The sequence below is a fragment of the Manis pentadactyla genome, chromosome 3, assembly GCF_030020395.1.
Source record: "Manis pentadactyla isolate mManPen7 chromosome 3, mManPen7.hap1, whole genome shotgun sequence".
In the NCBI taxonomy this organism is placed as follows: domain Eukaryota; kingdom Metazoa; phylum Chordata; class Mammalia; order Pholidota; family Manidae; genus Manis; species Manis pentadactyla.
This window is the reverse complement of record NC_080021.1, coordinates 214,986,667-215,012,832: the sequence shown is the minus strand read 5'-3', so window position 1 is coordinate 215,012,832 and position 26,166 is coordinate 214,986,667. Positions and strand designations below refer to the sequence as shown.

The 26,166-nt window shown below is 54.9% G+C and overlaps 1 protein-coding gene across 6 annotated transcripts; it reads right to left on the bottom strand.

Moving 5' to 3' along the window:
- Nucleotides 1-464: 464 nt before the first annotated feature.
- Nucleotides 465-26,136, bottom strand: LRRC8A (leucine rich repeat containing 8 VRAC subunit A). Of its 6 annotated transcripts, none has more exons than XM_036913655.2 (5): nt 26,007-26,080; nt 24,887-24,966; nt 22,832-22,933; nt 7,645-9,809; nt 465-2,262 (listed from the first exon to the last, which is right to left on the bottom strand). In XM_036913655.2, the coding sequence occupies exons 4-5, from the start codon at nt 9,799-9,801 to the stop codon at nt 1,987-1,989; spliced, it is 2,433 nt and encodes an 810-aa protein (XP_036769550.1). In that variant the 5' UTR covers nt 9,802-9,809; nt 22,832-22,933; nt 24,887-24,966; nt 26,007-26,080; the 3' UTR covers nt 465-1,986. The 6 variants fall into 6 exon arrangements, with proteins under 6 accessions (XP_036769550.1, XP_036769551.1, XP_057355090.1 ...); XM_036913656.2 differs by having other exon boundaries at nt 22,832-22,937; nt 26,007-26,078; XM_057499107.1 differs by having other exon boundaries at nt 22,832-22,937; nt 24,890-24,966; nt 26,007-26,076.
- Between the last annotated feature and the right edge of the window lie 30 nt (nt 26,137-26,166).

Sequence of the window (26,166 nt, the reverse complement as noted above, 5' to 3'; positions counted from 1 at the left end):
GGGGCTGGAGTGGTCAGGCCCTCCTCTGCAGACTCAGCCCCACCTCTGCAGAACCCGGGAGAATGGCTGTTGGAATTAACAAGGGACCTATGAGAACATGGAATGGCAATGCCTGCTGCACAGGGAGGGAAGGGATCTGCCCAGCTTCACGCAGGGGATGACAATTCCTGGCTCTCATTTCAGTGCCCTCCCTCCCCTGACCTATCACAGGATGGACCACCCACAGCCACTCGGCCCACTAGGGAACGTGCTAGCTGTGGATTCCTGTCCAGGCCCATACCTGACACATAGCAGACGCTCTGTCAGCTCGCGGCTGGTAGCTGCCTCCGAGGAGCTCACCGTTCCACAGGGCAGGGAAAGGAGCAGAGGTAACTATCGTCTAGGTGCCCAATTAATGGTTGCAAGACCGATTAGTCCACAGGGCCCAGTGGGCCTCAGAGAACTGCGGGAACGACATGGAGACCTTGCAGGGTTACTTTGAGATTTATTTGCTATTTGGACTGAGTCTACCAGTTCAGACCCACGTGTAACGGATTGCTGCACGGTTATCAGAGGCTAGTGTGCATTATTTCTGAAGATTACATCCAATGACACGACGCAGAAACACACAAGGACAGACAGTGGACATAATCATTAAGACAAGAGACGCTAAAAGGTGCCTTAGTGTCCGAGGGATTGATCTAAGGCGGGGACACTTCTAAGGAGGGGACCTCAGTGACAGATCTAAAGTGAGGTGGCGTTCTGCCATCAGGCGCTGAGTGGGTTGTGTGTGCCAGGCGCCTGGGACAGAAACTGGAACCAAAACCTGGGGAGACTGCCCTCCTAGCGGTGACTTCCCCACCTGTGAGCCCACTTCCAAGTATCTGTTCTTAAGGACCAGGTGTGGACAGGGCTGATGTGAGCAACTGAGGCTGGTGCTGGCATTGGGCAAACTCATGACACAAGAGGTGGGAAAGCTGAGCCCGGGCGAGGTAGCTCCTCTCGGCTCCTGGACACTGGGGGACAGGGAGGATGGAGCACCGTTCATCCGGGGATTAGCCAACCCAGAATCTCCTCCTTTCTTGGCAGCTCCAGAACATTCCCTTTGGCCAACAGCCACAGAAATGAGTGCCTGCCAAGACACATGGAGGAGAAAGGAAACAAGACGCAAAAACAAAACAAAACAAAACAATCCCCGCCCCAGGAGAGGAAAGGAACACACAGAGCTCCTGGACCATGGTCACACCAGATTCAGAAGACATCCTGCTGGCCACACTCCAGGGGCAGGAAGTCGGCGTCCTGCTGCTCTGCTCAAGGGAAGCTGCCACCCTGCCCTGAGACCCCCACTCACTGGCCTTTAGTGTCTTTTTTTTTTTTTTAAGTTTTTCTTTTTCATACCCAAGCCATCGATTTTCAATGCTTAAAAAAAAAATCCTTTACAAAAAAAAAATCTAAAATTGATGAGGCAAGCCCCAGGCCTAGCCTTTCCCCCTGGTGGCCTTTCTCCCACAGGCCATGGCAGCAGAGGCCAGCCTGGTACCACAAGGGCACTGTCCACAGCCGGTTCCCCTGGACTGCTCCGCTCCAGTCGGGGGGAAGGGGAGGCACTAAATGCCGGCAGCATCCCCTAAAAAGGGAAAGGAAACATCGCCTACCCTTCCTGAAACACCCCCATCTGAGCTGAGCTTTCTCGGGAATGTATAAGTTACCTGGAGGGAGGGGGCGGGAGGTGGAGAAAATAAATACCAAGAGCTAAGAAAGTATCCCGGGACCTCCGATGTCAGCTCAGCCTCTGGGGCAGACACAGCCTCCAGGGAGGAGGCCCTGATTGTCCAAATACTGCGCTCTGAGACAGACCACAGGTCTCTCACGTCCCCACAGGCGCCCGCCCTGGGGGCCAGGAGTCTCGGAGGGAAAAGGGGCCAGCCCCTCAGGTACTGTCCTGTCGCTCAGCCCGGCTGGTTGTCCTGGGGTTTCTGGGTCCGCGGGCCGAGGACCCGCCGGGGCTCAGGCCTGCTCCTTGTCCGCCCGCCACAGCCGGTCCTTCACTTCGGGCGGCAGCGTGTTGAACAGGTCCTCCTCCACCACCAGGCCGCTGCGCTTCAGCAGCGGGCACTCGCCCAGCTCCACGGGCAGGCACTCCAGCCGGTTGCCCCGCAGCTCAATCTGGGTCAGGTTGGTCAGCTCGCCCACCCGTGAGGGCAGTGACTGCAGCACGTTGTTGCCCAGGTGCAGGGTCCGCAGCTTCCGGCACTGAAAAAGCTCTGGGGGGAGCACCTCAATCTGCAGGGGAAGGAGCACAGGGCCACAGTGAGACGGGTACAGCTTAGACCTGGGGCGTCTGGGCCCAAGGCCCCCTTCCCTCAGGCACCAGCACCTTCTCTGACGCCCATTTCAGCATCCCCAGACCCCAAGCACCAGCAGAGTCGGGCCAAAGTCTGGCTAATTTCCACATGTACTTCAGGTCTCAGCTCTGTAATCACTTCCTCCAGGAAGCCTTCCCTTACCTCCTGGGTAACCTATGGCACACATACTCCCCAGGCAGCACTGAGCCCTCCATGGTGAAAATGCCTAGTCACCTGTCACCCTGAGACTGTGGACTATGAGAGGGCAGAACTGGGTCCACCTTGCTTCCCCGTGTCTCTCAGCACCTGGCACCCTACAGAGCTTTATCACACTAGCCAGCTACCAGCAATGCCACCTCCCGCTGCCCCGCTCAGAGCTCACCCGCAGCCAGGTGAGCTGCCCCCCGCTGCTCCTGCTGGATTTAAGAACCATTTATGAAAGCAGAGCAGCACATGAGAAAACTCCGTGCCTTTCGCTGTTGAGAACTGGGGAGAGCTGGCCAACAGGGGTGAATCCCAGCTGTGCTGCCTCCCGTTCCTGCGCCTGTTTCCTCTTCAGTCAAGTCATAGGCTGATCATGAATGCGGGCAGCCCAGTAATGGCCTTTTGGAATCTCCCCTCCTTCCGATTTTACAAAATCTGAATAATGGGCAACCCCACATGCAGCTTACCACACGGTTGGCTTGCTCTGAGCGCCAACACTATTAACTCATTTAAAGCTCAGAACTACCTGTGAATACTCTGTAAACACTCTCTCCATTTTACAGATGGGATGACCGAGGCCCTGAAGAAGCTAACTTGCCCAGCGGTTCACAGCTGGAAAGTGGTGGAACCAAGATTTGCACCCAGTTCGGTAGCCCAGACTCTGCTAACCGTGCACACCTTCGGTGGAGCAAGGAGCAGACACTGAGACCCAGGTGGAGACATGCCACGGCTCCCAGGACACAGGCAGGGCTCCGGAACAGCCATCTTCTTCCCTGCCCTTCTGGGAGCAGTCATGGGTTCTTATTGTCCCCATCTGTCCTAAAACAACCTCCTTCCGATATGATGGGCAGGAGGGACCCCACCAGCAGGGCAGGAGCCAGGACATGTGCGCCCCGCTCCCCACTGAGGATGACGGGGAGACGGTACAATAACTTCTGTTGCTGTCTCCATTTCCTGCTAAGGAGGGGAAATGCAACATGTCCACGGCTGCAGAGCCAGCAAGCGTCAAGGGAGCACGTAAGCCTTGCTTCCTCCGATTCAGAGCCTCTGCTGTGTTCCCATTCTGCCAAACTTGGCGCTCACAGGGAGGTCCCTTTCCCTCCCTGGGCCGTGGTTTTCCCATCTGTAGAATTATAGGGTTGGGCTAGAATGCCTCTCAGCTCACACGTTCTGTGGCTAAGAACCCCTGGGCAAACACGGGGCTCAGCCTCGTGGGCTCTGGCTCTCTCCAGCCATTTTTGGAAGAGGACCCCTGTTCTGGGTGAGGAACTTGGTCTTCCCGGCAGGGAAGCCTGTGTGGCCACGGCCAGGCAGAGACAAGGCCATGGGGGACAACGTGGATGTTTAAAAGAAACTCCTGCCCTGGACCTCCAATTCTGCCACTGTTGTCCCCAGCGGTCAGGAATGAGGCAGAAGTCATCAGGGCTGAAGGTCAGGGACAGGAAAGTGAGAGGAAGGACACATGGGGCATGGGCTCTGGCAGGACTGAGGGGCCAGAGCCCCCCAGAAACCCCACTCCCACCACAGTGGCCTCTCTGGATGACACAGGCAGGGTCAGGAAAGGCTCAGACCAGTGAGTGGCCACACTGGGGTTCACACACAGAGCACCCTCCCTGATATCCCCCATCCCAGCTAGAGCACGCTCTCCAGGCCCCACAGACAGGAGGAAAAGGAGGGGCCTGCTAGGGACGGACAGACACACAGACACACACACACACACACACACACACCCTTCGGACTCGACCTTCCTCCCAGAGGGCGCTCAGCTGCTGAAGGCTTGAAGGAGTTGCCATCACCCCAATCCCCCCTGGCCACCTCCTCGGGGGCCTCAATGGCTCCCGCAGCAGCACTGCCACAGCCTCAAGTCTCCCTGGTCTTTGAGGTAAAGACAACCCTCCGGGGCTGCTCCGTGGCTCTCCCACCCTCCTGACAAACCATCTGGGAAGACGCCTTCTCTCCTCAGCCCTTCTGATCTGGTTTCTGCCCCATCCATCCTTGAGACTATCTGGCCACAGTCACCAAACATCACTCTAGTCCACGCACCTCAATCCGTTCTCCTTTCCTGCTCCCCCTGCGCTGTGAGCCCCCGTGCTCCTGCCTGGCCTTGCTCTCCCACCCTGCCTCCCAAAGGCTCCAGCCAGACTCCCTCCATCCTCTGCCCTGGTGGTCTTGTCAAGGACCCTCTTTACCCATGAGCCTCCTTGAGCTTCAGGCTGACTCAGTCTGGTCCCTGGGATGTCCCAGGGGCCCCAGACACCCACCACGAGGCAGGCCCTCTCCTCTGAAAACCTGTGCCCATGCCTGTCTCCTCGCCTTCCCAGGCAGCCAAGTGACAAAACTCATCACCTCAGACGTTTGTTTCCCTCTCTCCACTGTCCGACCCCAACTCATGTCCTGCAGACTCCACCTCCAAGTCTCCCCCAAACCCACCCAGGCCTCCCCATCCCTGGCAGCTCTGCCAGCCCAGGCTTCACCCCCAGCCTGATGGCTGCACACGGCCTTCCGTCAGCTCTTCTCCCTCCAGCCCACCCGCGCGCTGCAGCAAGGGCACGCTTTCTGAGCTGTAAGTCAGTTCATTCCTTCACCCGTTCAATCACTGGGAATTTGGGGAACATCGGCTGCAAGTCAGGCATTGAACCTAAGAGCCGAGGACCCTGCCGTCACCCTAGGGCGTGGCAAGGGCCACGGACCAAAACAAGTGAAGATACGAAACAAAGGCAGATATGAGCAGAGAACAGGATGCTCCCGTCGGCCCTGGCCTCTGGGGACAGTCCAAACTCCAGAGGCAGCTCAGCTCCGCAATCCGCCCCCACGGGCTTTCAGTTCCTTATGGATAGAAACTACCAGAAGAATCGCCCTTTCCTCTTTGCCTGGCTAACTCCTCAGCCTTCAGAGCCACGTGAGGTCCCTTCCTCTAGGAGGCCCGCCTGCCCCGGGGTAAGTTGGGGCTATGGCCACTCCCCAATGTGCGGGAGCCTCATGCCCCAAGGAGCTCTTGTGCTATGCGCACTGCTGGGCACCTGCCTTTCCTCATGATGGGCAGCGGTGGGCCCTGTTTGTCCCTGTGTCACTCTGAAGTGCCTTACTCCACACCAGGAATGTTCAGAAAACACTTGCCAAATCAAAGATTAAATGGGTGAGTGGACGGATAATTCCTGTCTTATCAAGCTATCTGTTCACATGAGTTTCAACCTGGAAAATAGCAACCAAGTGCCTGAGCCAGGCCACACCCACCCCTCCCTGTCCAGCCGGAGCCCACGGTAGCCCACAAGGAACCACCAGGCCCAGAGGGAGGAAGAAGGGGCTCCAGCATAGAAGGAGGGCCTGACTAGGATTGTCCCAAGTGAACTTTTTTCCCTAACAAGCCTCTGGCACCCCAGGGGGGTGGAGACAGGATGTGATTAAGCAGTGTGCTAAAAGGGTGTCCAGAGGGTCTCCTCCTTGGGTTCGGCATGCTTGCTGCCAGCTCCTTTCCCGAGGGTGACCTCAGCCGACAGGCATTACCTACCAGGCATGCTTGGGTGAGGAGCTGGGGGTGGGCGACATAACAGGGAGCCTGGCTGGACGCCACTGGGTGGGAGGGCCCATCAAGCCCGTATGCCCTCACAGCTCCCAGGACAGACCAGTCGTTACAAGGGGTCACGGGATGCCCAAGTGTGACCCAACTCCAGGGGCAATCTGGCTCCGCCCTGGGGCAGTCACTGGGTCCTGTCTGGCTGGGTCTGTCCAGTGCTTCCCAAACGCGGTTTCCCCTTGGGAGCCCAGATCCCCCCCGGGGGGAGATTCTCCAGAGTACAGCAACCCAGGATCTGATTTTGCCCTTGCACACTCACACGTGAGTGCATAAGCATAATTTGGGGGCAGGGGTTGGGGGGAGATAGGATTTGTCACAGTCTCTGATACAGAGAGGAGACAGGCTGGTTTGCAGTAAGAGGGGCTTCGGGGAGAGGCAAGGGGAGGTCTGGACTCCAATCTGAGGGATGCTGGCAAAGGTCTGCCCTTTCCCAGGGCATTTCAGGGGCCTCCTGCCTCTGTGTCTGAGGCAGCTGGACACGGCTCCAGCCCAGAGCACTCAGCAGGCTGCCGGGAGATGCTGCCCAGCACAAGGCTGACACAGAGCAAGCGCTCCATCAGCCAGCACGGCTGCTTCGTGCCCCTGCCTGAGATGGAGGCACAAAGACGGCTGACTCCAGTCTCCCCTCAGTCTCCAGACCCTGGCTCCGGGCTGCTACCACCACCCACCTCCCCGTGCGAGTATCCATCCTGAATGCTGGGACCAGGGAGACTTCTTTTTTCCATTGCCAACCACCCCACAGGCCCCCAGGAAGGGTGGGCACGGGAAGGTCCCCCCAGTAGCTGCAGCTGTTTCCATGGCAGAAGCCAGACCACAGAGCCACAGGAGCACCCTGCCCTTAACCTCCCCTGCCTGTCTCCGTGGAGGGGACCCTGGGTGGGCGGCTTCCTCACCAGGCAAGGGGCAGGCTCACAAGGCCTGCCAATGGTCTCAAGTGTGTCTCCAGGGTGTGGCCTCCCACACTGCCAGCCCAGCCCACAATGGTTTGCACAATTTCCTCTCCAGAAAGGCAGGTGTGACAAGTCAGCACCAACTAAGCCCAACTCTGCCCTCCACTAACCCTGAAATGCAGAGGGGCAAGGGGTGTGGGTAGCACTAGTTTTGGAGACTGCTTGGCTTCACCTCAGCAAGCATGAGTCATCCAAAGTTTCTGTACCCAGTGGACCCCAGATTGGCCCCTCGGCTCCAAATCTGGTCCAGAACAATCTGAGCAAGCTCCAGGCTCCATTCATAAGCTCCAGGCTAAGTCCTACCTCAAACAATGCAGCCTCCTGCCCATGCACCCCACCAGCCTACAAGGAACCCACCCAAGGTCACCCCACTATCCCACATCAACCCTCCTAGCAGGAGACCTCTGCAGCATTTACTGGCAAGGACAGGCTCCCAGCCCCAGAGATCCCTACACAGCAGGTCTGGAGTGGGGCCCAGGAGTCTATGTGTTTAAAAGCTCCTCCTGGGAGGCTCTGGGGACTGCAGGTGAGGACTCCAAATGCAGGAGAAGCAGTCTTCCCAGAGGCACTGGGCCGCTGCCAGGCACCTTACCCGGTTGGCCGTGACGGCCAGATTCTGGAGGTTCTGCAGGAGGCCAATGTCGGCGGGGAGGAGGGTGAGGTTGTTGTGGCTGAGGTCCAGGTAGCGCAGCTTGCGGCAGTAGAAGAGCTGGGTGGGGATCTTCTCGATCTTGTTGCGGTTCAGATAGAGGCGCTCAAGGTTGGTGAGGTTGCCGATCTGGATGGGGATGTAGGCGATGTGGTTGTACCACAGCTTAAGGCAGGTGAGACGGTGCAGGTGCTGGAAGCTGATGATCTCCTCGATGGTCTTGAGGTTGTTGTCCTTGAGGTCGATCTCCTGCAGGTTGTGGAGGCTGAAGATGGAGTGGGGGATGCGCTCCAGGTCACAGCGGATCAGCTCCAGCTCGGTCAGATTCACCATCTTCTTGAGGCTGTTGAGGACGATGAGCTTGGTGCCCTCGTTGTTGATGGACAGCTTCTGCAGGTGCACGCCCACGTCGGTGACCACCTGCGGCAGCTTGCTCAGGTTGCTCTTGAGCCGCAGCACCTTGAGGCGCTTGAGCTCGCGCAGCCCGTCAATCACAATGTAGCGGTTGTTCTCCGCGCTCAGGTTGCCTGTCAGGTGCAGTTCCTCCAGGGTCTTCAGGCTGTAGATCCACAGCGGGATCTCCTTGATGTCCGTGAACTTGATGTGCAGGGCGCGCAGGTTCTCGCGCAGGAAGGCCAGGGCGGGCGCCTCGATCTTGGCCGCCGTGTGGTACAGCCACAGCTCCTTGAGGCCCGTGAGCTGGGCGATGCTGGGTGGGATGGTCACGTCGGGGATCAGCTCCAGCTTCAGAACCTCCAGCTCCACCAGGTCAAACACAGTGTCGGGGATGCCGCTGAGCATGAACAGGTGCAGCTCCAGCTTGTCCTGTGCGTTCTTGGTGAGCCGCTGCCGCAGCTTGTCCAGTGTCCACTCGTTGTTGAGGTTCAGCTGCCGCAGCTTGTTCTCACTCACCTCTGACAGGAAGACGGCGAAGCGCTTTGAGTAGAGTGGGTCGTACTGGTCGATGAGATGCAGCATGAAGGCGAAGTCGTTCTTGACGTCAGGGATGTCACTGTAGCTGCTCTCCTCCCGGATCGACTCGAACGAGTACTTCTTGAGCGAGCGCCGCAGCATCCACCACAGCGTGTACATGCAGATGAGGCCGTAGAAGATGACCAGGCTGATGTAGAAGGACGCCAGGATCTTGAAGAGAGTGGCCAGTGGGTGGGCACACCGGTAGGTGCGGTAGCCTGTCAGGCTCTCGATGTCCACGGTGCAGTCCACGTCGAACTTGATGTTGTGCACGTAGTAGACGGTGTAGCAGATGATGAGGATGAACTTGATCACCTTGATGATGGTCTGCCGCATGTAGAGACGGTACACGATGTCCCCCTCCTCCACGTGGGTCCGAAACTTCTTCACCTTCTCAAACAGTGCCTTGGCCTGCTCCCCCTCCTTCTTATCCAGCACACCTGTCTCCGAGCGGTCCACGATGCCCTGCTCGATACGGGACTTGGTCCGCTGCAGCATGGGCACGGTGGCCTCCACATCCTCGCTGACCGTCGATGACTTCTTGTCCATGGAGCCATTCATCTTGCTGAAGGCCGGCTTGGGGTCGCTCTCCTCTACCACTGTCTCCGACAGGGCCCGCGTGGTCCAGGGGGAGTCAAAGCACTTGAGCAGGATAGACACAAAGTGCTCCAGCTTCGAGCTGGTGCGTGGGAACTTAAACCAGAAGTTGCTGCAGGCCAGGAAGATGAGCGTGTGCAGAAGCACCAGGTAGGGGAAGTACTTGGCGAACCAGTGCAGGCGGTTCTCATAGCACACGGCGTCCACATAATTGTACTGGTGCCGGTCCAGATCGTACTTGATGCCCGTGGGGCCTGCCTCAGGGGTTGGCAGGATCGTGGAGTTTGGGTACGTGGGCTCTGGGCCAGAAGCAGCCCAGCCCCGGAATGAGTCGTTGCAGGAGTCCTTGGTGACCCACTTGCAAGGCAGGCAGATCATCTTGTCCTGGGTGACCTGCAGCGTGCCTCCAAAGACCGCGATCATCAACATGACGATGGAGATGTAGTCAGTGAACACGTCCCACCACGGCTTCAGGATCCGGTAGGCGGGCTGCGTGTCCGCGAAGTAGCGGAGCTCTGTCACTGGAATCATGGTTCAATCTGGAAGGGACCCACAGCAGGGGGTTACTTCAGGCAGCCTGGCTTTCTGGGACCGAGGGATCAGGGGACGCAGACAATGCTCCATCACCCAAAACTGCACTGAGTCTGGTTGGAAGTCACAGCCTGGCCATGCGCAGGCAGCCCGAGGACGGGTCCTTCTCCAGAAACCGTGTGGTCACTGGGTGGCTGGGAAACCAGAGCAGGGGAGGGCAGGTGGCCTCCCCCTTTAACAGAAGGAGGACTGAGCTCCGAGGTCAGGGCCTACACTGACAGGTCGCTAACGTGGCCTCCATAGCGGCATGCCCCGGCCTTCCAGCAAGAGCACCTGGGGATTCCTCTCTAGACCCCAGCCTATTAATGATGCGACTGACCGAAGGGACTCACTGAGAACTCCCATTCACTTGGAACTAGCTGCCATAAAGTGTGCTAGTCGCCTCAAGAGATTTATGTGAAGCGTGAGAAAAGCCAAATGCAGAAGAGGAGGCTTAATATGAACTCACTTTTGTGAAACAAAAAGGGAAGCTTAAAAAATTCTACATGTGTGCAGGCAGTTTGTGACCGGGCAGGATGTTGTCCACATAGGCGTCTGGGAGCATGGGAAGGACACACACGGGAGGTGTGATGACGGGCTCCTGGGTGCAAGGCCACATAAGGACAGGAGGACAAGAAAACAAGACCCCAAGCCGGAGGACAGGATCCCAGTTGCATAAACACAGCAGCAGCATGAGGCCTCTGGAGAGTCCAGTAGAGCCTGGGAATCTGATTTTAACATGTGACATCAGTGACACTGGTGACTGGCTGTGTTTGGGAAACACTGGATAAGAAGACACTTTCAGGAAATGCAGCCAGTGACATGGAGGAAGTTTGCAACAAAATCAATGTGCCAAAGGGATCCTGTCGTCAGGTTGGGTTGTGCAGGACCACCCTGCATCATATGTTGCTCTTTTAATGAACAGTCTTAAGACTGTAACAAGATAGAAAAGATACTAGGTATTCACTGGAAAACTGGGAAAATACAAAAAAGCATGAGAATAAAAAAAATCCCCTGGGAGAACACTGCCCAGGGTTACCCACTGATAACTTCAATTGAGTGATAACTTTCCAGTCCTATCTGTGTATTTTTTTAAAATAAAATTGTGACTTTACTTTACTCCCTATTTTCTAATCTAGAATCTAGACTTTAAATTATGGTTGAAATACCTGGATTTTAACAAATGGGTCGGTTTTCCTTGGTAGAAGAACAAGGGTGCCGAGGTTCTGCGGCTGGGCCACCTTATTTTGAGCACTGAAAATATTAACACCAGTAGCGAACCCATCGTAAAACGGCCTCTGTGAAGGCCAAATGCTTCCCGTCCCGTCTTCCGAGAGCAGGCTGGGGTGGGGGCGGGGAACAGGACGGGAGCCAGCCAGGACCCTGTGAGGGAACCGGAGCACTCTACAGACAGACGTGTCGCAGGCCCGGCCTGGCCCTCACCATGGCATCTGCCTCGTGAAATCCCCTCAGTGCCCAGAGGGCCTCTCTTCGGCCCCATTCCACAGACGGGGGAACTAAGGTTTGGGGAGGTGAAGTCTGCTGCCCACCATCACTCTACTACTCGGCAGACCTGAGACGAAACCCAGCCTGTCCCTCCACCTCCTCACCACGTTAGCTCGCTGCCCCTGACTGCGTGAGGGCCAAGAATCAGCCCAGGAGCCCTGCGTCCCCTCCCCCCAGAGTTCCCTGGGCTCAGCCCTCCTGGGGAGGCCACGACTCCGGAGCCAGGGTGAGCAAGTGCCTGGCCACAGGAAGGCCCGGGCCCTCTGACGACCAGCTGGCTGCTCAGGCCACCCACGCTCCTGGGGAAGCGGGACTCCACAGAGGAGGGCCTGCTGAATCAGCCAGCCAGCCTCCAGCTGGAAGGCACCCGACACTCGTCCCTCCCTTCCCGGTCCCCGCGTCCACACCCAGGGAGGCGCCCGAAGATTGGGGACCGGAAGGGAGGAGCCCAAGGGGTGCAGGAGCCTGCCCCCCGAGAGTCCAGAACACGACTGCCACAGCAGGATGCGAGACGCCGGGGGAGGGCGGTTTGGGACCCGGCAGGATGTGGTTCCAGCCTTACTTCAGGAGGGGAGAGGGTGTGCAGCCCCACTGGAGGCGCCCAGCTTCTGGGTGACGAGCTGCCTCTGGGCTCTTGCTGGCCCGGGGCTTCACCTGTTGCCTTCCTGACCCCTGGTCCTGAGGCGGGAGCTGCTGACCGCTGCTGACCGCTGAGGGAACTGGCGGCTCAGAGCGGCAGGAAACAGTCCAGTCCACCCCCCAGACACCTGGACTCAGCGCATCTGGAACTCTCCACCAGCCCTTGGCTCGGTCCCCTGAGGGCAATAAAAGTGACCAAGGTGCACCCCATGCCTCAGGGGCCTTTCAGTCCAGTGTGAACATGTGGGGAATGGGGGAGGCAGCAATGCCTGAGCAACCGGACCCTGTGTCAGGGCAGAGGACAGCCTTGGCCACAGCAGGAACTTCCTGGAGGGCACAGTCACGCCAGTCCCTGAGGCTCCCGCAGTCTCCTTAGCTCAGGGACGTTTCCCCTCCACTGTACCAAGGACGCCAGGTGTTTTCGGCCACACAGTAGAGGACGTTCCCTGACAAGGGCAGGTGCTCAATAAATTCAGACCATCTCAAGAGGGCGCCTGATCGGGGCCAGGACAGAGTGCGGCGCAGCGAGGTGCATGGCCCTGGGGGTGTGGGGTGTGGCGGAGGCGGGCAGCAGCAAGGTCGGGTGGATGCAGGCTGGCACCTCTGGGCACAGGGTGGAGGAAGCAGCGGCCTTGGCCCTCCCTACCCTGCCCGGCCCCAAGAGCCCTGGGGGAGGCGACGGGCCCCCAGGGGGCGACCTGCCCGGAAGGTGGGTGATTCAAGGTGACTAACCACCACAGGGGAGCGGCTTCCCATCCTCAGGCTGGCAATAAGTGCGAAGCCCAGAGGCCTCACAAGCCCAGGAGATGCCCATGGTTTTGGCACTCACCTAATTTTCCCCACATTTTTTTTATTGTGGTAAAATACTGGTAACATAAAAGCTACCATTTTAACTATTTTTAGGTGTACAGTTCAGTGGCATTAAATACATTGATGCTGTTGTGTGAACCATCACCACCGCCCAGCTCCATAACTCTTCTCATCTTGCAAAACTGAAACTATAGCCACTAAACAACTCCCCATTCCCCCGGCCCGCATTCTCCTTTCTGTCTCTATGATTTGACTCCTCTAGGGACCTCATTTAAGGAGAAGCACACAACATTTGTCCTTTTGTGACTGGCTTATTTCACTTAACAGAATGTCCTCGAGGTTTATCCATGTTGTAGCACATGTCAGAATGTACTTCCTTTTTAAGGTTGGATAATACTCATGCCCACTTTACAGACAGGGAAACCAAGGCTCAGGGAGAGAAGTCATTTGTCTAATTTCACACTGTGACAGAGGCCACCTTCAAACCCAGATCTGCGGTGGAGCCCAGCATGCATTATCTTTTTTTTTTATTAAGGTATCATTGATATACAATCTTTTAAGGGGTTTCACATGAGCAACATTGTGGTTATTATATCCACCCATATCATCAAGTCCCCCGCCACATACCCCATTACAGCCACTGTCCATCAGACTAGTAAGATGCTATAGAGTCACTACTTGTCTTCTCTGTACTATACTGCCTCTCCCGTGCCCCCCGCTACATTATGTATGCTAATCATAATGCCCTTTAATCCCCTTCTCCCCAACCCCCTTCCCTTTGGTAACCACTAGTTCCTTCTTGGAGTCTGTGAGTCTCCTGCTGTTTTGTTCCTTCAGTTTTGTTTCGTTGCCATACTCCACAAATGAGAGAAATCATTTGGTACTTGTCTTTCTCTGAGCATAATACCCTCTAGCTCCATCCATGTTGTTGCAAATGGTAGGGTTTGTTTTCTTCTTATGGCTGAACAAGTGTATATGTACCATTGTGTATATGTACCACATCTTCTTTATCCATTCATCTACTGATGGACACTTAGGTTGCTTCCATATCTTGGCTATTGCAAATAGTCCAGCATGCATTACCTTTGTGACTGAAAAATAGTACAGAATTTAAAATAAATAGAGCCTTAAAAAAAAAAAAGAAAGAAAGAAAAAACTGGCCCCTGTCGGGGTAGAGATCGGGTGTTCCAAGAGGGTGATTTCAAGAGGGCAACAAGAGTTGGGTCAGGGTAGGTCTTAGGCCCAAGAGATGGAGAATTTGGCAAGGATCCTGAATAGAGTACAAAGATCAAAGGGTTGAAATAGGGGAGGCTGAGAAAGGACAAAAAGGCAATGTGCCTGCTATCTGAGCTCAAGTCTAGCTAATTCTCTGTCTTCTAGAACAGATGCCTCACTTTAAGCTGGAGGCTGTGCCCTCCTAGAGGTCAGGGATTAAGCTCCACCAGTGAGGTTGGAGACCCCTGGCTGGGAGGCAGTGGGCAGGACACCACCAGGGGACTGTCGGCGGGGGAGGCTGGGAGCCCTGAGGACAAGGGCAAGTCCAGATTCGCCGGGCCCCTTGTGCAGAACCTGGAATGCAGATGGTGGAGTGAAGGTTCGCTGAACTGGGCTGAGCCCAGTTAGAAGAGGTGATAGGAGGGAGGGTGGCAATCATCTGGGAAAGACTCTAGGACAAAGATTCAGTTAATGTTTATCACAGGGTTATTTATACTCCAGGGAAACTGGAAACAACCCAGATGCTTGTTATTGGGCAACTGGTTAAATACTTATTAAATGGTCAGATGATGGAATACTATGAAAAATGTAAACATGCTGGAGGAAAACACTGATGACTTGATGACATGAGAAAAACGTCTGAAGTCTGCTAAATGCAGAGCAGGTAACCAAACTGTGGCAGAATAACCCTTCTGTGATAAGTTTTATATATATTTGAACAACACTGTCAGTGAGGCTAGACTGCTGTTTATAGTTTTTTTTTTCACCCCAAACTTACCTCTAGTTTCTATTATGTTACTCAGGTAATTAAGAAAGATTTTTTAAAATCACAATTCCAAAGGATCAAGAATAGATAAGACAATTTAAGAGAGTAAGGTAGGAAGAGATTTACTAGAAAGCTACAGGAATTCAGGCAATATAGTGTTGATGTATGGATAGGTGGATGGGTCAAAGGGAACAGACCCCAAGATTTCTGGGAACTTAGACATGACAGTGTTGGTGTTACAGGTAAGGGGGAAAGATTGGGCACCCATAAAGGAAGCTGACCTTCAGATACCTGCAAAAAGCATGGCCCCATCTACCTCCTTACAGGAAAATAAATTCCAGTCAATTAAAGACGTAAGACAAAACTTGAAAACCCTTAAAGAAAAATCTAAGAGATCATCTTAATATCTGTAAGACAGGGAAGGATTTCTTATCACAGACGACAAATCCTTATAGGAAGAGATTGACATATTGATCACATTAAGATTAAAATCTGTGCACATCAAAGGACACTATAATAAGTGAAAAGAACCCACAGACTTGTAGGAGATATTTGCAATGTGTACAACTACAAAGGATTAATATCCAAAACAAATACAGAACTCCTACAAACATAAGAAAAAGGTAATAGGAAAAAATGGCAAAGTATATGAATAGACAATTCACAGAGAAAAATACAAATGTAAATTAATGCATGAAATAATTATTAATCTCATTACTAAAGGGAATGCAATCAGATGCCATTTCACTTGCCTGTGATTGACCAAAATGTTGAATTCCTGGATGAGGAGTTAGGATGCACACAAGTCGTACAGTCCACCCATTTTTCTCCTCGTTATAAATCTTAGAGTTGCTTTACACACGTACATGAAGCCATGGACAAGCATGCTCACACAAGAGTCATCCCTAATAGTAAAACACCAGCACCCATCAATGGGAGGAGAAACCACTCTAATCACATAGTGGAATGCTAAAACCATGGAAGTTAATGAACTACAGCTACATGTATCCACGTGGATAGATCTCAAAAACAATGCTGAAAAAAAAAGAATGTAGTCATCAAACACACACACAAAAAAAATGCTGAGCCAAAAAATGAGTTCTAAAATATACATGTTATGTAAAGTTTTCTATATCATATACATCCAAGTACAGTGAAGGTATAAACGTGCATGGAGAGAGCCCTAATATCAAAATAGTAATTTCACCTCAAGAGGGAAGAAAACAGGATTGGGGAAGAGGCTTCAAATGCGCCTGAAATTATTAGGAGAGAGGAAATATCTGAAGCAATTATCACAAAACATTAAGATCCATCAAAGCTGAGTCCTGGATTTGTCCTAGTTTCAAACCTTTCTGTGTGCTTCAACTATTTGACAAAAAATTTACCAAAACAATCACCTGTTTCTACCCCTTCTGGCTGGTCCTCACACTGGCCACACTCAGTGGGAGGCAGCAACCACTAGCTGGATTGCCAGGCAGCAGATTCAACCCCTCCTTCCTACTGGCCTGCTCCCCCCTGACGCAGAGGCACCTGTGGTCTCTGATGATACTGCAGAACAGAGAGCAGCGTCACCCCTGCTGGTCCTGCCCTACCCCCAGGGAGATGCAGAGGTGGGCAAGATGCAGCCAGACCCTCCGCACAGTACAGCACATGCAGGTGGGGAGAAGTAGGACCAAGTTCCTGTGGCGGGGCCACAGCATCCTTGCCTTTGGGAAGGGGAGGATCAGGTAAGCAAGCCAGGGAGCCCCCTATCCTGCCTCTGGCAGCAGGCAGATCTCGGGGAATGCAAAGAGCAAGAGCTTCGGAACTGGGGAGACAAGGGTTCAAAACCAGCTCTAGAATGAAATAATTCCATTACCCAGGCAAATTATTTAGCACAAGCCTCTGTTTTTGAGTCTCTAAAAAAAGAATACTGCTGCCTACCTCTTAGATCTGCATTCAGTGACCCAAAAGATGTTCAAGAGACATTAATTTAAGAAAGAAACAAGACTCTGACCGGTATATAAAATGTACCCTGGAAGAAGCCAGGCACATATTGCTATGACAGTGACCGCGGCAGAGGGGTGAGGACTTGATGATACGGCGTAAAGTTGAATCACTGTGTTGTGTATTTGAAAGCATCATAAGATTGTATATCTTTGATACTTTAATAATAGAAAGAAAAAAGAAAGAAAGAAGCCAGTCACAAAAGAACACTCTATGATTCCACTCAGATGAGGTCCCTAGAGTGGTCAAATTCAGAGGGACACAAAGTAGGATCGTGGTTGCTGGGGGCTGGGGTGAGAGCAGAACGTGGGAGTTGGTGCTTAATGAGTATAGAGTTTATTTTGCAAGATGAAAAAAATTCTGGAGATGGACGGTGGTAACGGTTGCCAACGATGTGAATGTGATGCCACTGACCTGTACACTTACAAATGGTTAAGATGGTAAATTTTATGTCCTATGTATTTTGCCACAATTTTAAAAATTAGGGAAAAAAAAGTATGACTCCATTCTACTTTTTAAAAATTATCAGTAACCAACTTAGTATTAATGTATGCATAGTAAAACCTGGGAAATTACACACAGAACTGTATGAGTTTTAAGTCTGAGGGTGGGTAAGATCAGAGGACTGTCTGCACTACACAGTCTTCTGTTGTTTGAATTTCTCACTTTTATAAGTGAGGGAAAACCGAAAGGCTTCCCTCACTGTGTGGTTTCTTAGGAACAGAGTTTCTGAGAAGAGCCTGCCACCGAGCCTGCGAGAGAAGCGCTAAGCCGCCCTGCCCGCCCCTGCCGGGCGGCACCAAACTCCTACGTGCAGTCCTCACTGCAGTCAGTGGGCGCAGCTGCTGGGGATGACTGACTTTTCCTCTCTGAGCCTGTTTCCTCTACTGCAAAATGCGAGTATCACGGCACATTGTAAGGATCAAAAATGATATGATATGTATGTGACAATCTAAATACCTGACACGAGGAAATGCACTATAGTTAACACAACCCACCTGCCATCATGGAAAACCCTCCCAGAATTCAGCGGGGAGACACACAGATGAGGGCTGAGCCGCAAGCACAGACACCTCCCAGGGCAGACCAGGCCGCCCAGAGGTGCCAGCACCTCCAGTTCTCACGGACCACACTCAAGAGCCTTGGGCTTCTGGCACCCCTGCCAGGCTCAGGCTCCCGGGAAGAGACGCAAGTAGAGCTGGCAATTTGCTCTCAGAACCACCCTGTAGGTGTCAAGCCCGGTCCATGTCTGTGATTTCCTCCTGATGCTTCTTACAGACAGAGAAGGGAGTCAAAGAAATGACATGCTTCCCCTGTCCCAGAGGGCGACCTGCCCCAAGGTGCTCCAGCCCCACCACCGCCTAGTATTTGGCTTTCACACCTGAGCCATGGAAGGCAGGCCAGGCGGTGGGTAAACAGGGCACAGAGAGGCTTTTGTTAAAGCCCAGAGATGCTGGGAAAACTTCCCAGGCAGGACAGGAGGCAGGAGGCTGGGGCCCCTCCGCACCACAGTTGGGAAGGCTGTTCCTCCCGGGAGGGGGAAGGGCCATTCCCCAGAGGGCCCAGGAAGACGCTGTGGCCCTGGCCCTGCCCTGGGAGGGCTCCAGGCCTGGGAATCTGCTCCGCAGTCAGCGCCCCGGGGCCTCCTCTGGTCCCAGAGCCAGGAGTGGGAGGAAGGGGTCTCATCTGGCCATCTGGCGCATGCGGTCCCACCCACCCAAGAGCAGGGCTCTGCCCTCTAGGCCCCCACACCCAGCCCAGTGAGTCAGCAGCTGTGGGGCGGTGGGGGGGGCTCTGCCTGGCTCCGCACTCAGCCTGCTTGGAAGGGCACACCCTCAGTTCCCGGGACAGGAAGAGGGGAGACCGTCCGGGGCAGGAGGGAACAAGTTTCAGTCCCAAGCTGCTCTCACCTTTGGGCTAGGCCACCCCAACAGGTTCATCCCCATGCAAATGTGCAAGGCTGTGGCCTGCCTTCCAGGATGAAGGGGGACAGGTGAGGGGCACCCACCTGGGGCTTCCCGCACTGGTTCCCGAGCCAAGCACACAGAAGCAGCAGGCCAGGCTGGGGCTCCTGGCGTGGGCTGAGTGCCGGCATCATGCGCAGTACTTCCTGAGCCTCAGGTCCCAGTCTCCAAGAGAACCTGTAAGGTGGCTCCCCACTTCACCGGTGTGTGACCTTGGCGATGTCACTTCATCTCCCAGGGCTCTGGTGTCCTCTGTGAAATGGCTGGAGTTCACTCCTCAAGAGGGTTGTAATAAGGACGGAATGAGGCTTTTAGCCCAGAGCCATCCAGGTAGTGAGACTCTGTAAAGTCAGCTGCTGCTACGGTTTTATCACTCCCTTTATGAGTGGAAAGGATCTGGGTGACCTACTCAAGGCCACACAGCTGAAAAATGGTGGCAAAGAGCGTTCAAGTCTGACTTTCCACTGTGTCAATCTGCCTCAAAGGCAAACAGGCCTCCTGGACGGACCTACCTGAGCACCCAGAACCCTGGGAATCTTCACGGGACAAGACCCCTTCCCCTGAGGAATCAAGATCTCCTCAGGACACGGGAGCAGGCTGCCAGCATCAGTCAGAGGCCTCCAGTCTCTCAGGTACAGCTTCTGGGAACTGGGAATGGAGCCGGCTCTGGGTTTGAGCCCAGAAGCCAGGTGTCAGGTCTGGGCCCACGGGGGCAGAGGGGCCTTAGAGACAGGTCTTAATCTGCTATGAATACCAGTGTTCCCTTCCTAGATAGGAAGGGTGGGCAGAAGTCTAAGGGAGGTGCAGACGCATCTTCTGCTGAGGTCCCAGGAGACTGGACAGAGGGCCCTGGCCGGGGGTAAGCGGCCTGCTGCCGGCTCCCTGGGCTGGAGGGGGCTGCCCGCAGGGATCCTGACCCCGGGTGCCAGCTGGGAGATGGGAGGTGCAGGATTCCGCGCCGCCCTGCTCCTGGTCAGTGCGGCTACCAACATGCCGACTCTGTGAGGGCGCATAAGGTTGGCAGCGGCGCCTCTGAGGATATCCAGGTGGCACGTGAGAGCTGTCGAACTTTACAGCCATTTTTACTCGGGTGCGGGAGTGAGGCTATGTAGTGTAGCAATCTATTTAATTGTGATATTTTAAGCCCTCAAGAGGCGGTCAAACAGAGCTTGCTACAAGATTTGAGGTGTGGTAGAAACACATCAGGAAAGACAGCAAGGGCTGTTTGTGGCTGGGAGTAAAAGCCGTTCTAGAAACCTCAGGCCAATACATCCTTGAGGAGGGACGGTTACATCCCACCCCCAACCCAAACACACTGGAAGTCACTAAAACCTGGGTCCTGAGGGGACTCAGCCCGACTTCTATACCCAGGACGCCGGCTCCAGGCGCAGAAGGACACCCTCATGGGTGGGCCCAGAGCTGAGAGAGTCGCGCTTGTCAGGGTTTCCCGCATGGTCTGCAGACCCCCAGCCTCATGTCGGCCAGGGAGCTTCTTCAAAGTGCAGATTCCTGAGCCCAGCCCCCCAGGTCTGTGGCCATGCACCCAGAGGAAACAGCATTTTAAACAAGCTCCCAGGCAGCTCTGAAGTACCCCCAAGCCTGAGAACCTAGAAAAAAGGAAAACGGAAGGTGGGGTAGGAAGAGCGCAGGCTGCCAAGGCAAACAGCCCTGGGTTCAAGTTCTTGCTTTGCCATCCAAGCTGCACAACTTGGGGCAGGAGCCTTTGTTCCCCCTCGCCCTGGTCTCCTCGCCTGTAGGTGGAGAAACGACCTCACAAAGAAGGTTGTGGTGGGTGACGTGGTAAACGTACATGCTGACCTGGCACCCCGCCTAGAGCTTGGACGGTGGCCGTAGAGGATGACCAGGGGACGGCTGCTGGGAGGAGGGAGAAGGTGGAAAGAAAGAGCATCATCTGTCTGCTCCTGGGACTCTCTAGAAGTGACTTGTGCAAGGAAAAAGAGACTCCAGGGAGAGGAGGAAGAAATGGGAGGAGGAGGTCAGGCCAGTGAGCCTGAGCACCGGCTCCAGCCCAGCCGCGTTCCCAGCTCGGTCCGGCCAGACCATGCTCTCCCCGCTGCCCACAGCCGGGATGCGGGACCGGCCCAAACTCATCCTGAGGTTGCCAATGCCCCAACAGAGCAGGCCAAGGGCAGCCCCTCTGCCTTCTCCTCCCCTGCCCGCACTGGAGGCTAAAACCTGAAGGGAGCACTCCAAGCGGGCCAAGGCTCCTGCCAGGAACTGCAGGGTCAACGGGGTCAGGACCAGACGCAGGCAAGCACAGCCTGTGTGTCTCACCTGCAAACCCCCGCCCAGGCCCCTGTCTCAGGCAGACAGCAGACGCCAAGGCCTAGAGGCCAAAACCTCTCAGGCCAGCCCACAGCATTCCCCCCACGCTGTCCCTGGCACGGAGGAGGAATTCTGAGCTCAGATAAGTAGGACCTGCTGCTTCCTGCTCATCACTGACCAAAAAGACTTCAGCCCAGGCCTCTCCTCTGCGGGGGGCAGAATTCCTCAAAACCAACAGGAAACTCCTACAGGGCAGGGCTGGCCAGGGGTTGCTGACCTGGTCCCAATAAACAGAAGAGTCAACAGAATCTCACACCAGGCATTTCCCACCCCCCTCTGCTGCTGAAATGCTCTGGCAAACGGCTCAAAATCCCTGGGATGGAGAAGGAGGGGAGCAATGAAGGTGGAGAAACAGGAGAGTGTCAGGGCACAGTGACGGGACTCAGGCACAGACCTGCCCGGGCCTGGGAAAGAGGTCCGGGCGTGCCGGTCAAGTGAAACAGGAGCGAGCTGTGGACCAGCAGCTCTGAGAGGGCTTGATTTGGGAAAAATAAGCAAACGGTCACACCACACGTTGAAGAATATGCCCTCCTCAGTCCCATCTCCGGAGAGGGGCTCTCAAGACACTTTCACTTTCTATATGTCAATAAAATCAAAACATTATAAAAACAAAAAATGGACATGCAACTGTGTTGATAATTACATGCAAAAAATAAGATTACTATTTCTTTTCAACTCCAGGCTGGGGAAGGCCAGGCCTTCCTTAACAAGAAGCCGAAGTGAGAGGTGGATGCCGGGAGATGTCAGGCACAGAACAAAGGATTCTGGCCCATGATTCCAGGATCCAGTTCAAGTCCCATGTCCCTGCTTTCCTTCCTGAAGAGTTCAGGCAAGTTGCTTCCTCCCTCTGAGCCATAGTTTCCACATCTGTAATGGCGATAAAGGCCACGGCCTAAGCTTCCTGTACTGATCGAAGGGGATCACTAATAAGGGTGTGCTTTCTACGAATTACAAAGTAGTCGATGTGCACACCTGCTATGCTTATGGAACATGTCCTGAAACGCACACTCTGCTAAGTGCCTTCCCCATATCAACACATTTGATCTTCATAATACCCTAAAGGGAGGCAAGGTGCTAGGATTATCCCCTTTTCACAGATGGTGAAACTGAGGCACAGAGAGGAACTGTGATTGGCCCAACAGCCACTGATTCAGCACATGGCAGCTGGGACGCAAACCGTGGTCTGACTAGAAAGCTGAATCCTAACTAGTGCACACTCCTGCCTTTGGGAACCATTTTCCAAAACATAGGCTAAGGAACCCCAGTCCCCCAAGATGTCCATGTGGTCAAAGAAGTGTGGGGAAACATGACCTGCCAGCTCCCTCTCAGAGACTCATCATGCTAACTTCAAGGCTCTGAGAAGTCCTGCAGCAAGGAAAACAAGAAGTTGTTGTTTTCCAGAGTTATCTAACCCCTGTGACCAAAGAAACTGGTGTTCCAAGGAACACACCTTGGGAATGGGGTCACGAGACAACTCTAACACCAACCCACACTGAGCAGACTGAGGAAGACAAAACAGAGGTTTGCTATGAAACGTAACGTGAGCACTGGGAGCCTACAGCAACCACGTCCTACTCAGCTAGCCACCGAGCTGGAAGAAAGCGGTGGAATTCTGTCCTCTGCCACCTCTGCCTTAGATGCCCTGGACCTCCAGTGAGAAGAGTAAGGGGTTGCAGAAACAGAGATCCTGCCCTTTGCTCCCCAGGTGGAGGACTGGAGGCTGAGGCTGGCCTGGAGGGAGAGGGGCCCCAGTCCTTACCCCGCGATGGCTCTGCTATCTGTGTGCTGGCTCTCGGTGCTGAGGCTGGCCCATGTCTGTCTGGGCAGGGTCCTGGCATTCCTTTCGCTCCATTGAAGCTGCCTCCCTACAAGGAAGCAAGAGCTACCGTCAGCAGGGGTGTGTGTGACTATCAGAGTTACCTGCTGTGCTGCCAATATATCCTGAGCCTGCTCGGTGCCAAGCCCTGGGCTAGGCTCTAGGGTGACAAAGAGAGATTCAGACAGTGTACAGGGGAGATGCCAAGACAACAATTACAGTTGGCTCTTGGAAGCCCAGAGCTCTGCTGGGGGGTACCCAGAAGCTATGGGAACATAGAAGAAGCACTAGACTCAGACTAGTGGGGCCGGGGAAGCTCTGCAAAGAGGTGTTGCCTGAGTCGACTCCTGAGGAAGAGTAGGAGTTGGAGAAAGAACATTCCAGGCAGAAAGAACAGCACATGTTTGCCTGGAGGGGAGAGAAGATGACCTCTAGAGAATGCTGAGCCTTCAGCCTGGCTAGGCCTAGGACTGGAGGTGGGAGGCAGTGAGTGGTGAGCCGGATCCAGGCAAAGACAGCCTGAGCCCAGACACATGACTTGGACTCAAGGAGAATTTACTGAGCATATACTACCTGCCAGGCACTCTGCTCAGAACTGTTCACAAGAATGAACAAGATAAGTTAGCAGGGTGGGAAGAAGAGTGTGATCAAGGCTACAGTACGGGTTGGGGGAGTGTGGCCCAGCCATCAGGGACGGCCAAAGGCTAAACAGGAGTCAGCAGGAAGGGGTGGAGTGGGGTAGTGTACAGGCACACAGAGGGAGGGATTGCGGAGCCTGTGAGCCATTTAAGACAGAGCATCTCTCACACCTGCTCTATGCCAGGCCAGGACTGTGATGGAGCGGAAGCAGAAGCCGACCTCCAGCCTGACGGGGAGACAAATCACTAACCCAGCAACTGGCAGCAGAGCACCTACACCTGAAAGGCACAGCGTTCACCTAAGCCAGTCTCTACCCCCACCCGCCCTCCTGGGCAAGGACAGGGATACTCACTGAGGCTGGGAAGCCCAGTCACTTGCCCGAGACAGAGCCAGGACCAGAACTCGGGCCTCTGGACTCCCTGTCGCTGATTCTTCTAGTCCTTCCTCTTCTAGGAAACACACTGACCACCCACTACATACTCACTCTGTGCTAATACCACCTTCCTTTGAGCTGCCTCTGCAGCATTTCTATTATTATGCTGGCCACTGTGTCAATGCTTTCCTGTCTGTCTCTCCTCCCAGACTGCAGCTCAGAGGAGGCCAAGGGCTGGTTTCGCCTAGCACCATGCCTGGCCCAGGGCCGGCACCTACAAAAGGATGGTCGAATGACTGAATGAGTGACTGAATGAAATGAGTCATGGGATGGAGAGATGGTGTGCGGGGGCTCTAGGGCCCCACATCTATCCCACCTGACTCCCTATGAGTTCTCTGAGCATTAGCCTGTGCCTCAGTGTCCACATGTGAAAACCTGGAATCATCTCCCCTCTCTGGAGCAGTCAGGAATCAGGCTAATTCCTCCCCTCCAACTACTATATGTAAGGTCCAGGCCAAGTCAGGCAGCAACCTAAGCCCAGCCACCAGCCCTAGTTCTGAGCTATTGAGGCAATCCTCAGGAGCCCCCACTGTCCAGAAAGGCCACTCAAAGTTTGCAAAGGAAATTGGTTCCTACTGGGTGTGCCCAAGGGATGGAGTACAAAAGCCTCTGGTTGAGTTCCAGGAAGAACTCGCAAAGATTTCTTGGGCCCCTGCTCTGTGCTCCACAGCCCCTGGAAGGCAGAGGGGTATTAGACCCAACCCTAAAGAACCTCTAAACCTGGGAAGACAGGGAGGCAGAGGCCAGACAAGCCCTAGCACGTCTCCAAAAGCCAGTCCCCCAGCACCAGTCATCTGTCCTGGCCTCCCGGCAGGAGCCACAAGATTTGACCTTCATGAAGGCAATGCCAAGTGTGACTGAGCCACAGGCACTGCCCAGTCCCTCTGAACAACCACCCCCCCCATCCCGTATGCAGGAAGTATCACCACCAGCAGGCCGCCTCCTCCTGCCTCCAGTCTGTCTGTTCAGTGAGCAGGAAACAGTTTGGCAGAGGTTTAAAGTACTCCTAGTGGAAAAAGTGGGAGAGGTCTTCTTGAGCCTTTCAGCTCCCCCAAATCCTTCCTCCACAATTTTAGGCCCAAATTCCCTTTCAAGCCCTTTCCCTCCTCTTCCTCACACCTCATTCTCAAAAGGCTTCCTGGGATAGGACAGGGGAAAAGGCATCAAGGGAGGCCCCACCCGTCCAGCCAAGTCCCCATCAGGAGGATGTTGCTGGACAACCCCAGCCATCTCTCCTTTCCCAAAAAAGGCAGCAGTTGCATCAGCTGAGAACCAGCCCAATCTTGGTTCACTCCACTCCAAACCAAGGGGAAGAAGCAATCAACAAAAGGAGCAGAATCATCACCAACGGCAAGGACCTGCAGCTAAGCTCCTTCAGCCTGGGAGCCAACTTTGCTGCGTCTCCAGCCGGGACCTCATCAGATCTGGCTCTCAGCCCCATGTGGATACACAGGACACAGGCAGGGTCCAGGGCCTCAGACCCTGGAGCCATCTTTTCAGGAACCCCAGCGCGGAAAGGCCCCAATAGCCTAGCCAGGGATCCTGCCCCCAGTCACGGCGCTGTTCCCGCCAGACCAGGAGGAGAGAGAGGTCCAGAAGAGGAGTGGGCCAGGAGGAGGCAGCAGGGAGAGCCTCTGAAAAACAGCCGCATAGGAGAGAGCCCAGAGGTGGAACCTCTGAGAAGGGGGGAGTGTGTGTGTGGAGGGGTGAGAATCTGGGGGAACCCAGGGGATGACAAGGGGACCTGGGGAGCAGAGGCGGAAACTCCCGGTATGTAGAGCGGAGGGAGACACTGGGGTGCCTGGGAGGGGGCTCGCGCGCCGCGGCACCGGGGAGAGGGTGGAGCCCCGGAAACTCGGGGAATGGGGAGTCCGGAGGTAGGCCTGAGCTGCCGCGGGAAGTCCCCAGGGACCCGGCCCCAGCTGGGGGACCCCAGGCTACCCGGGGTTTCTAGGGTAGCCGAGGTCCGGCAGGTGGCCAGGGGCGTGTAGGAGTGAATCTCGAGAGGTGACAGCCCGCGCCCCTTTCCCCACCCCTCCCACTCACCTGGGCCCGCCGCGCCCGGCCGCCCAGCTGGCAGCCCCGGGCCCCCGCCGCTCCGTCCTGCCACTGGCAGCTGCGCCCCTCCGGCGCCTCCTTTTGTTTGTCCCTCACTGCACCACTAAGCCTCTCCGCCCCGGAAGTGACGTCACCGCCGGGCGCGAGC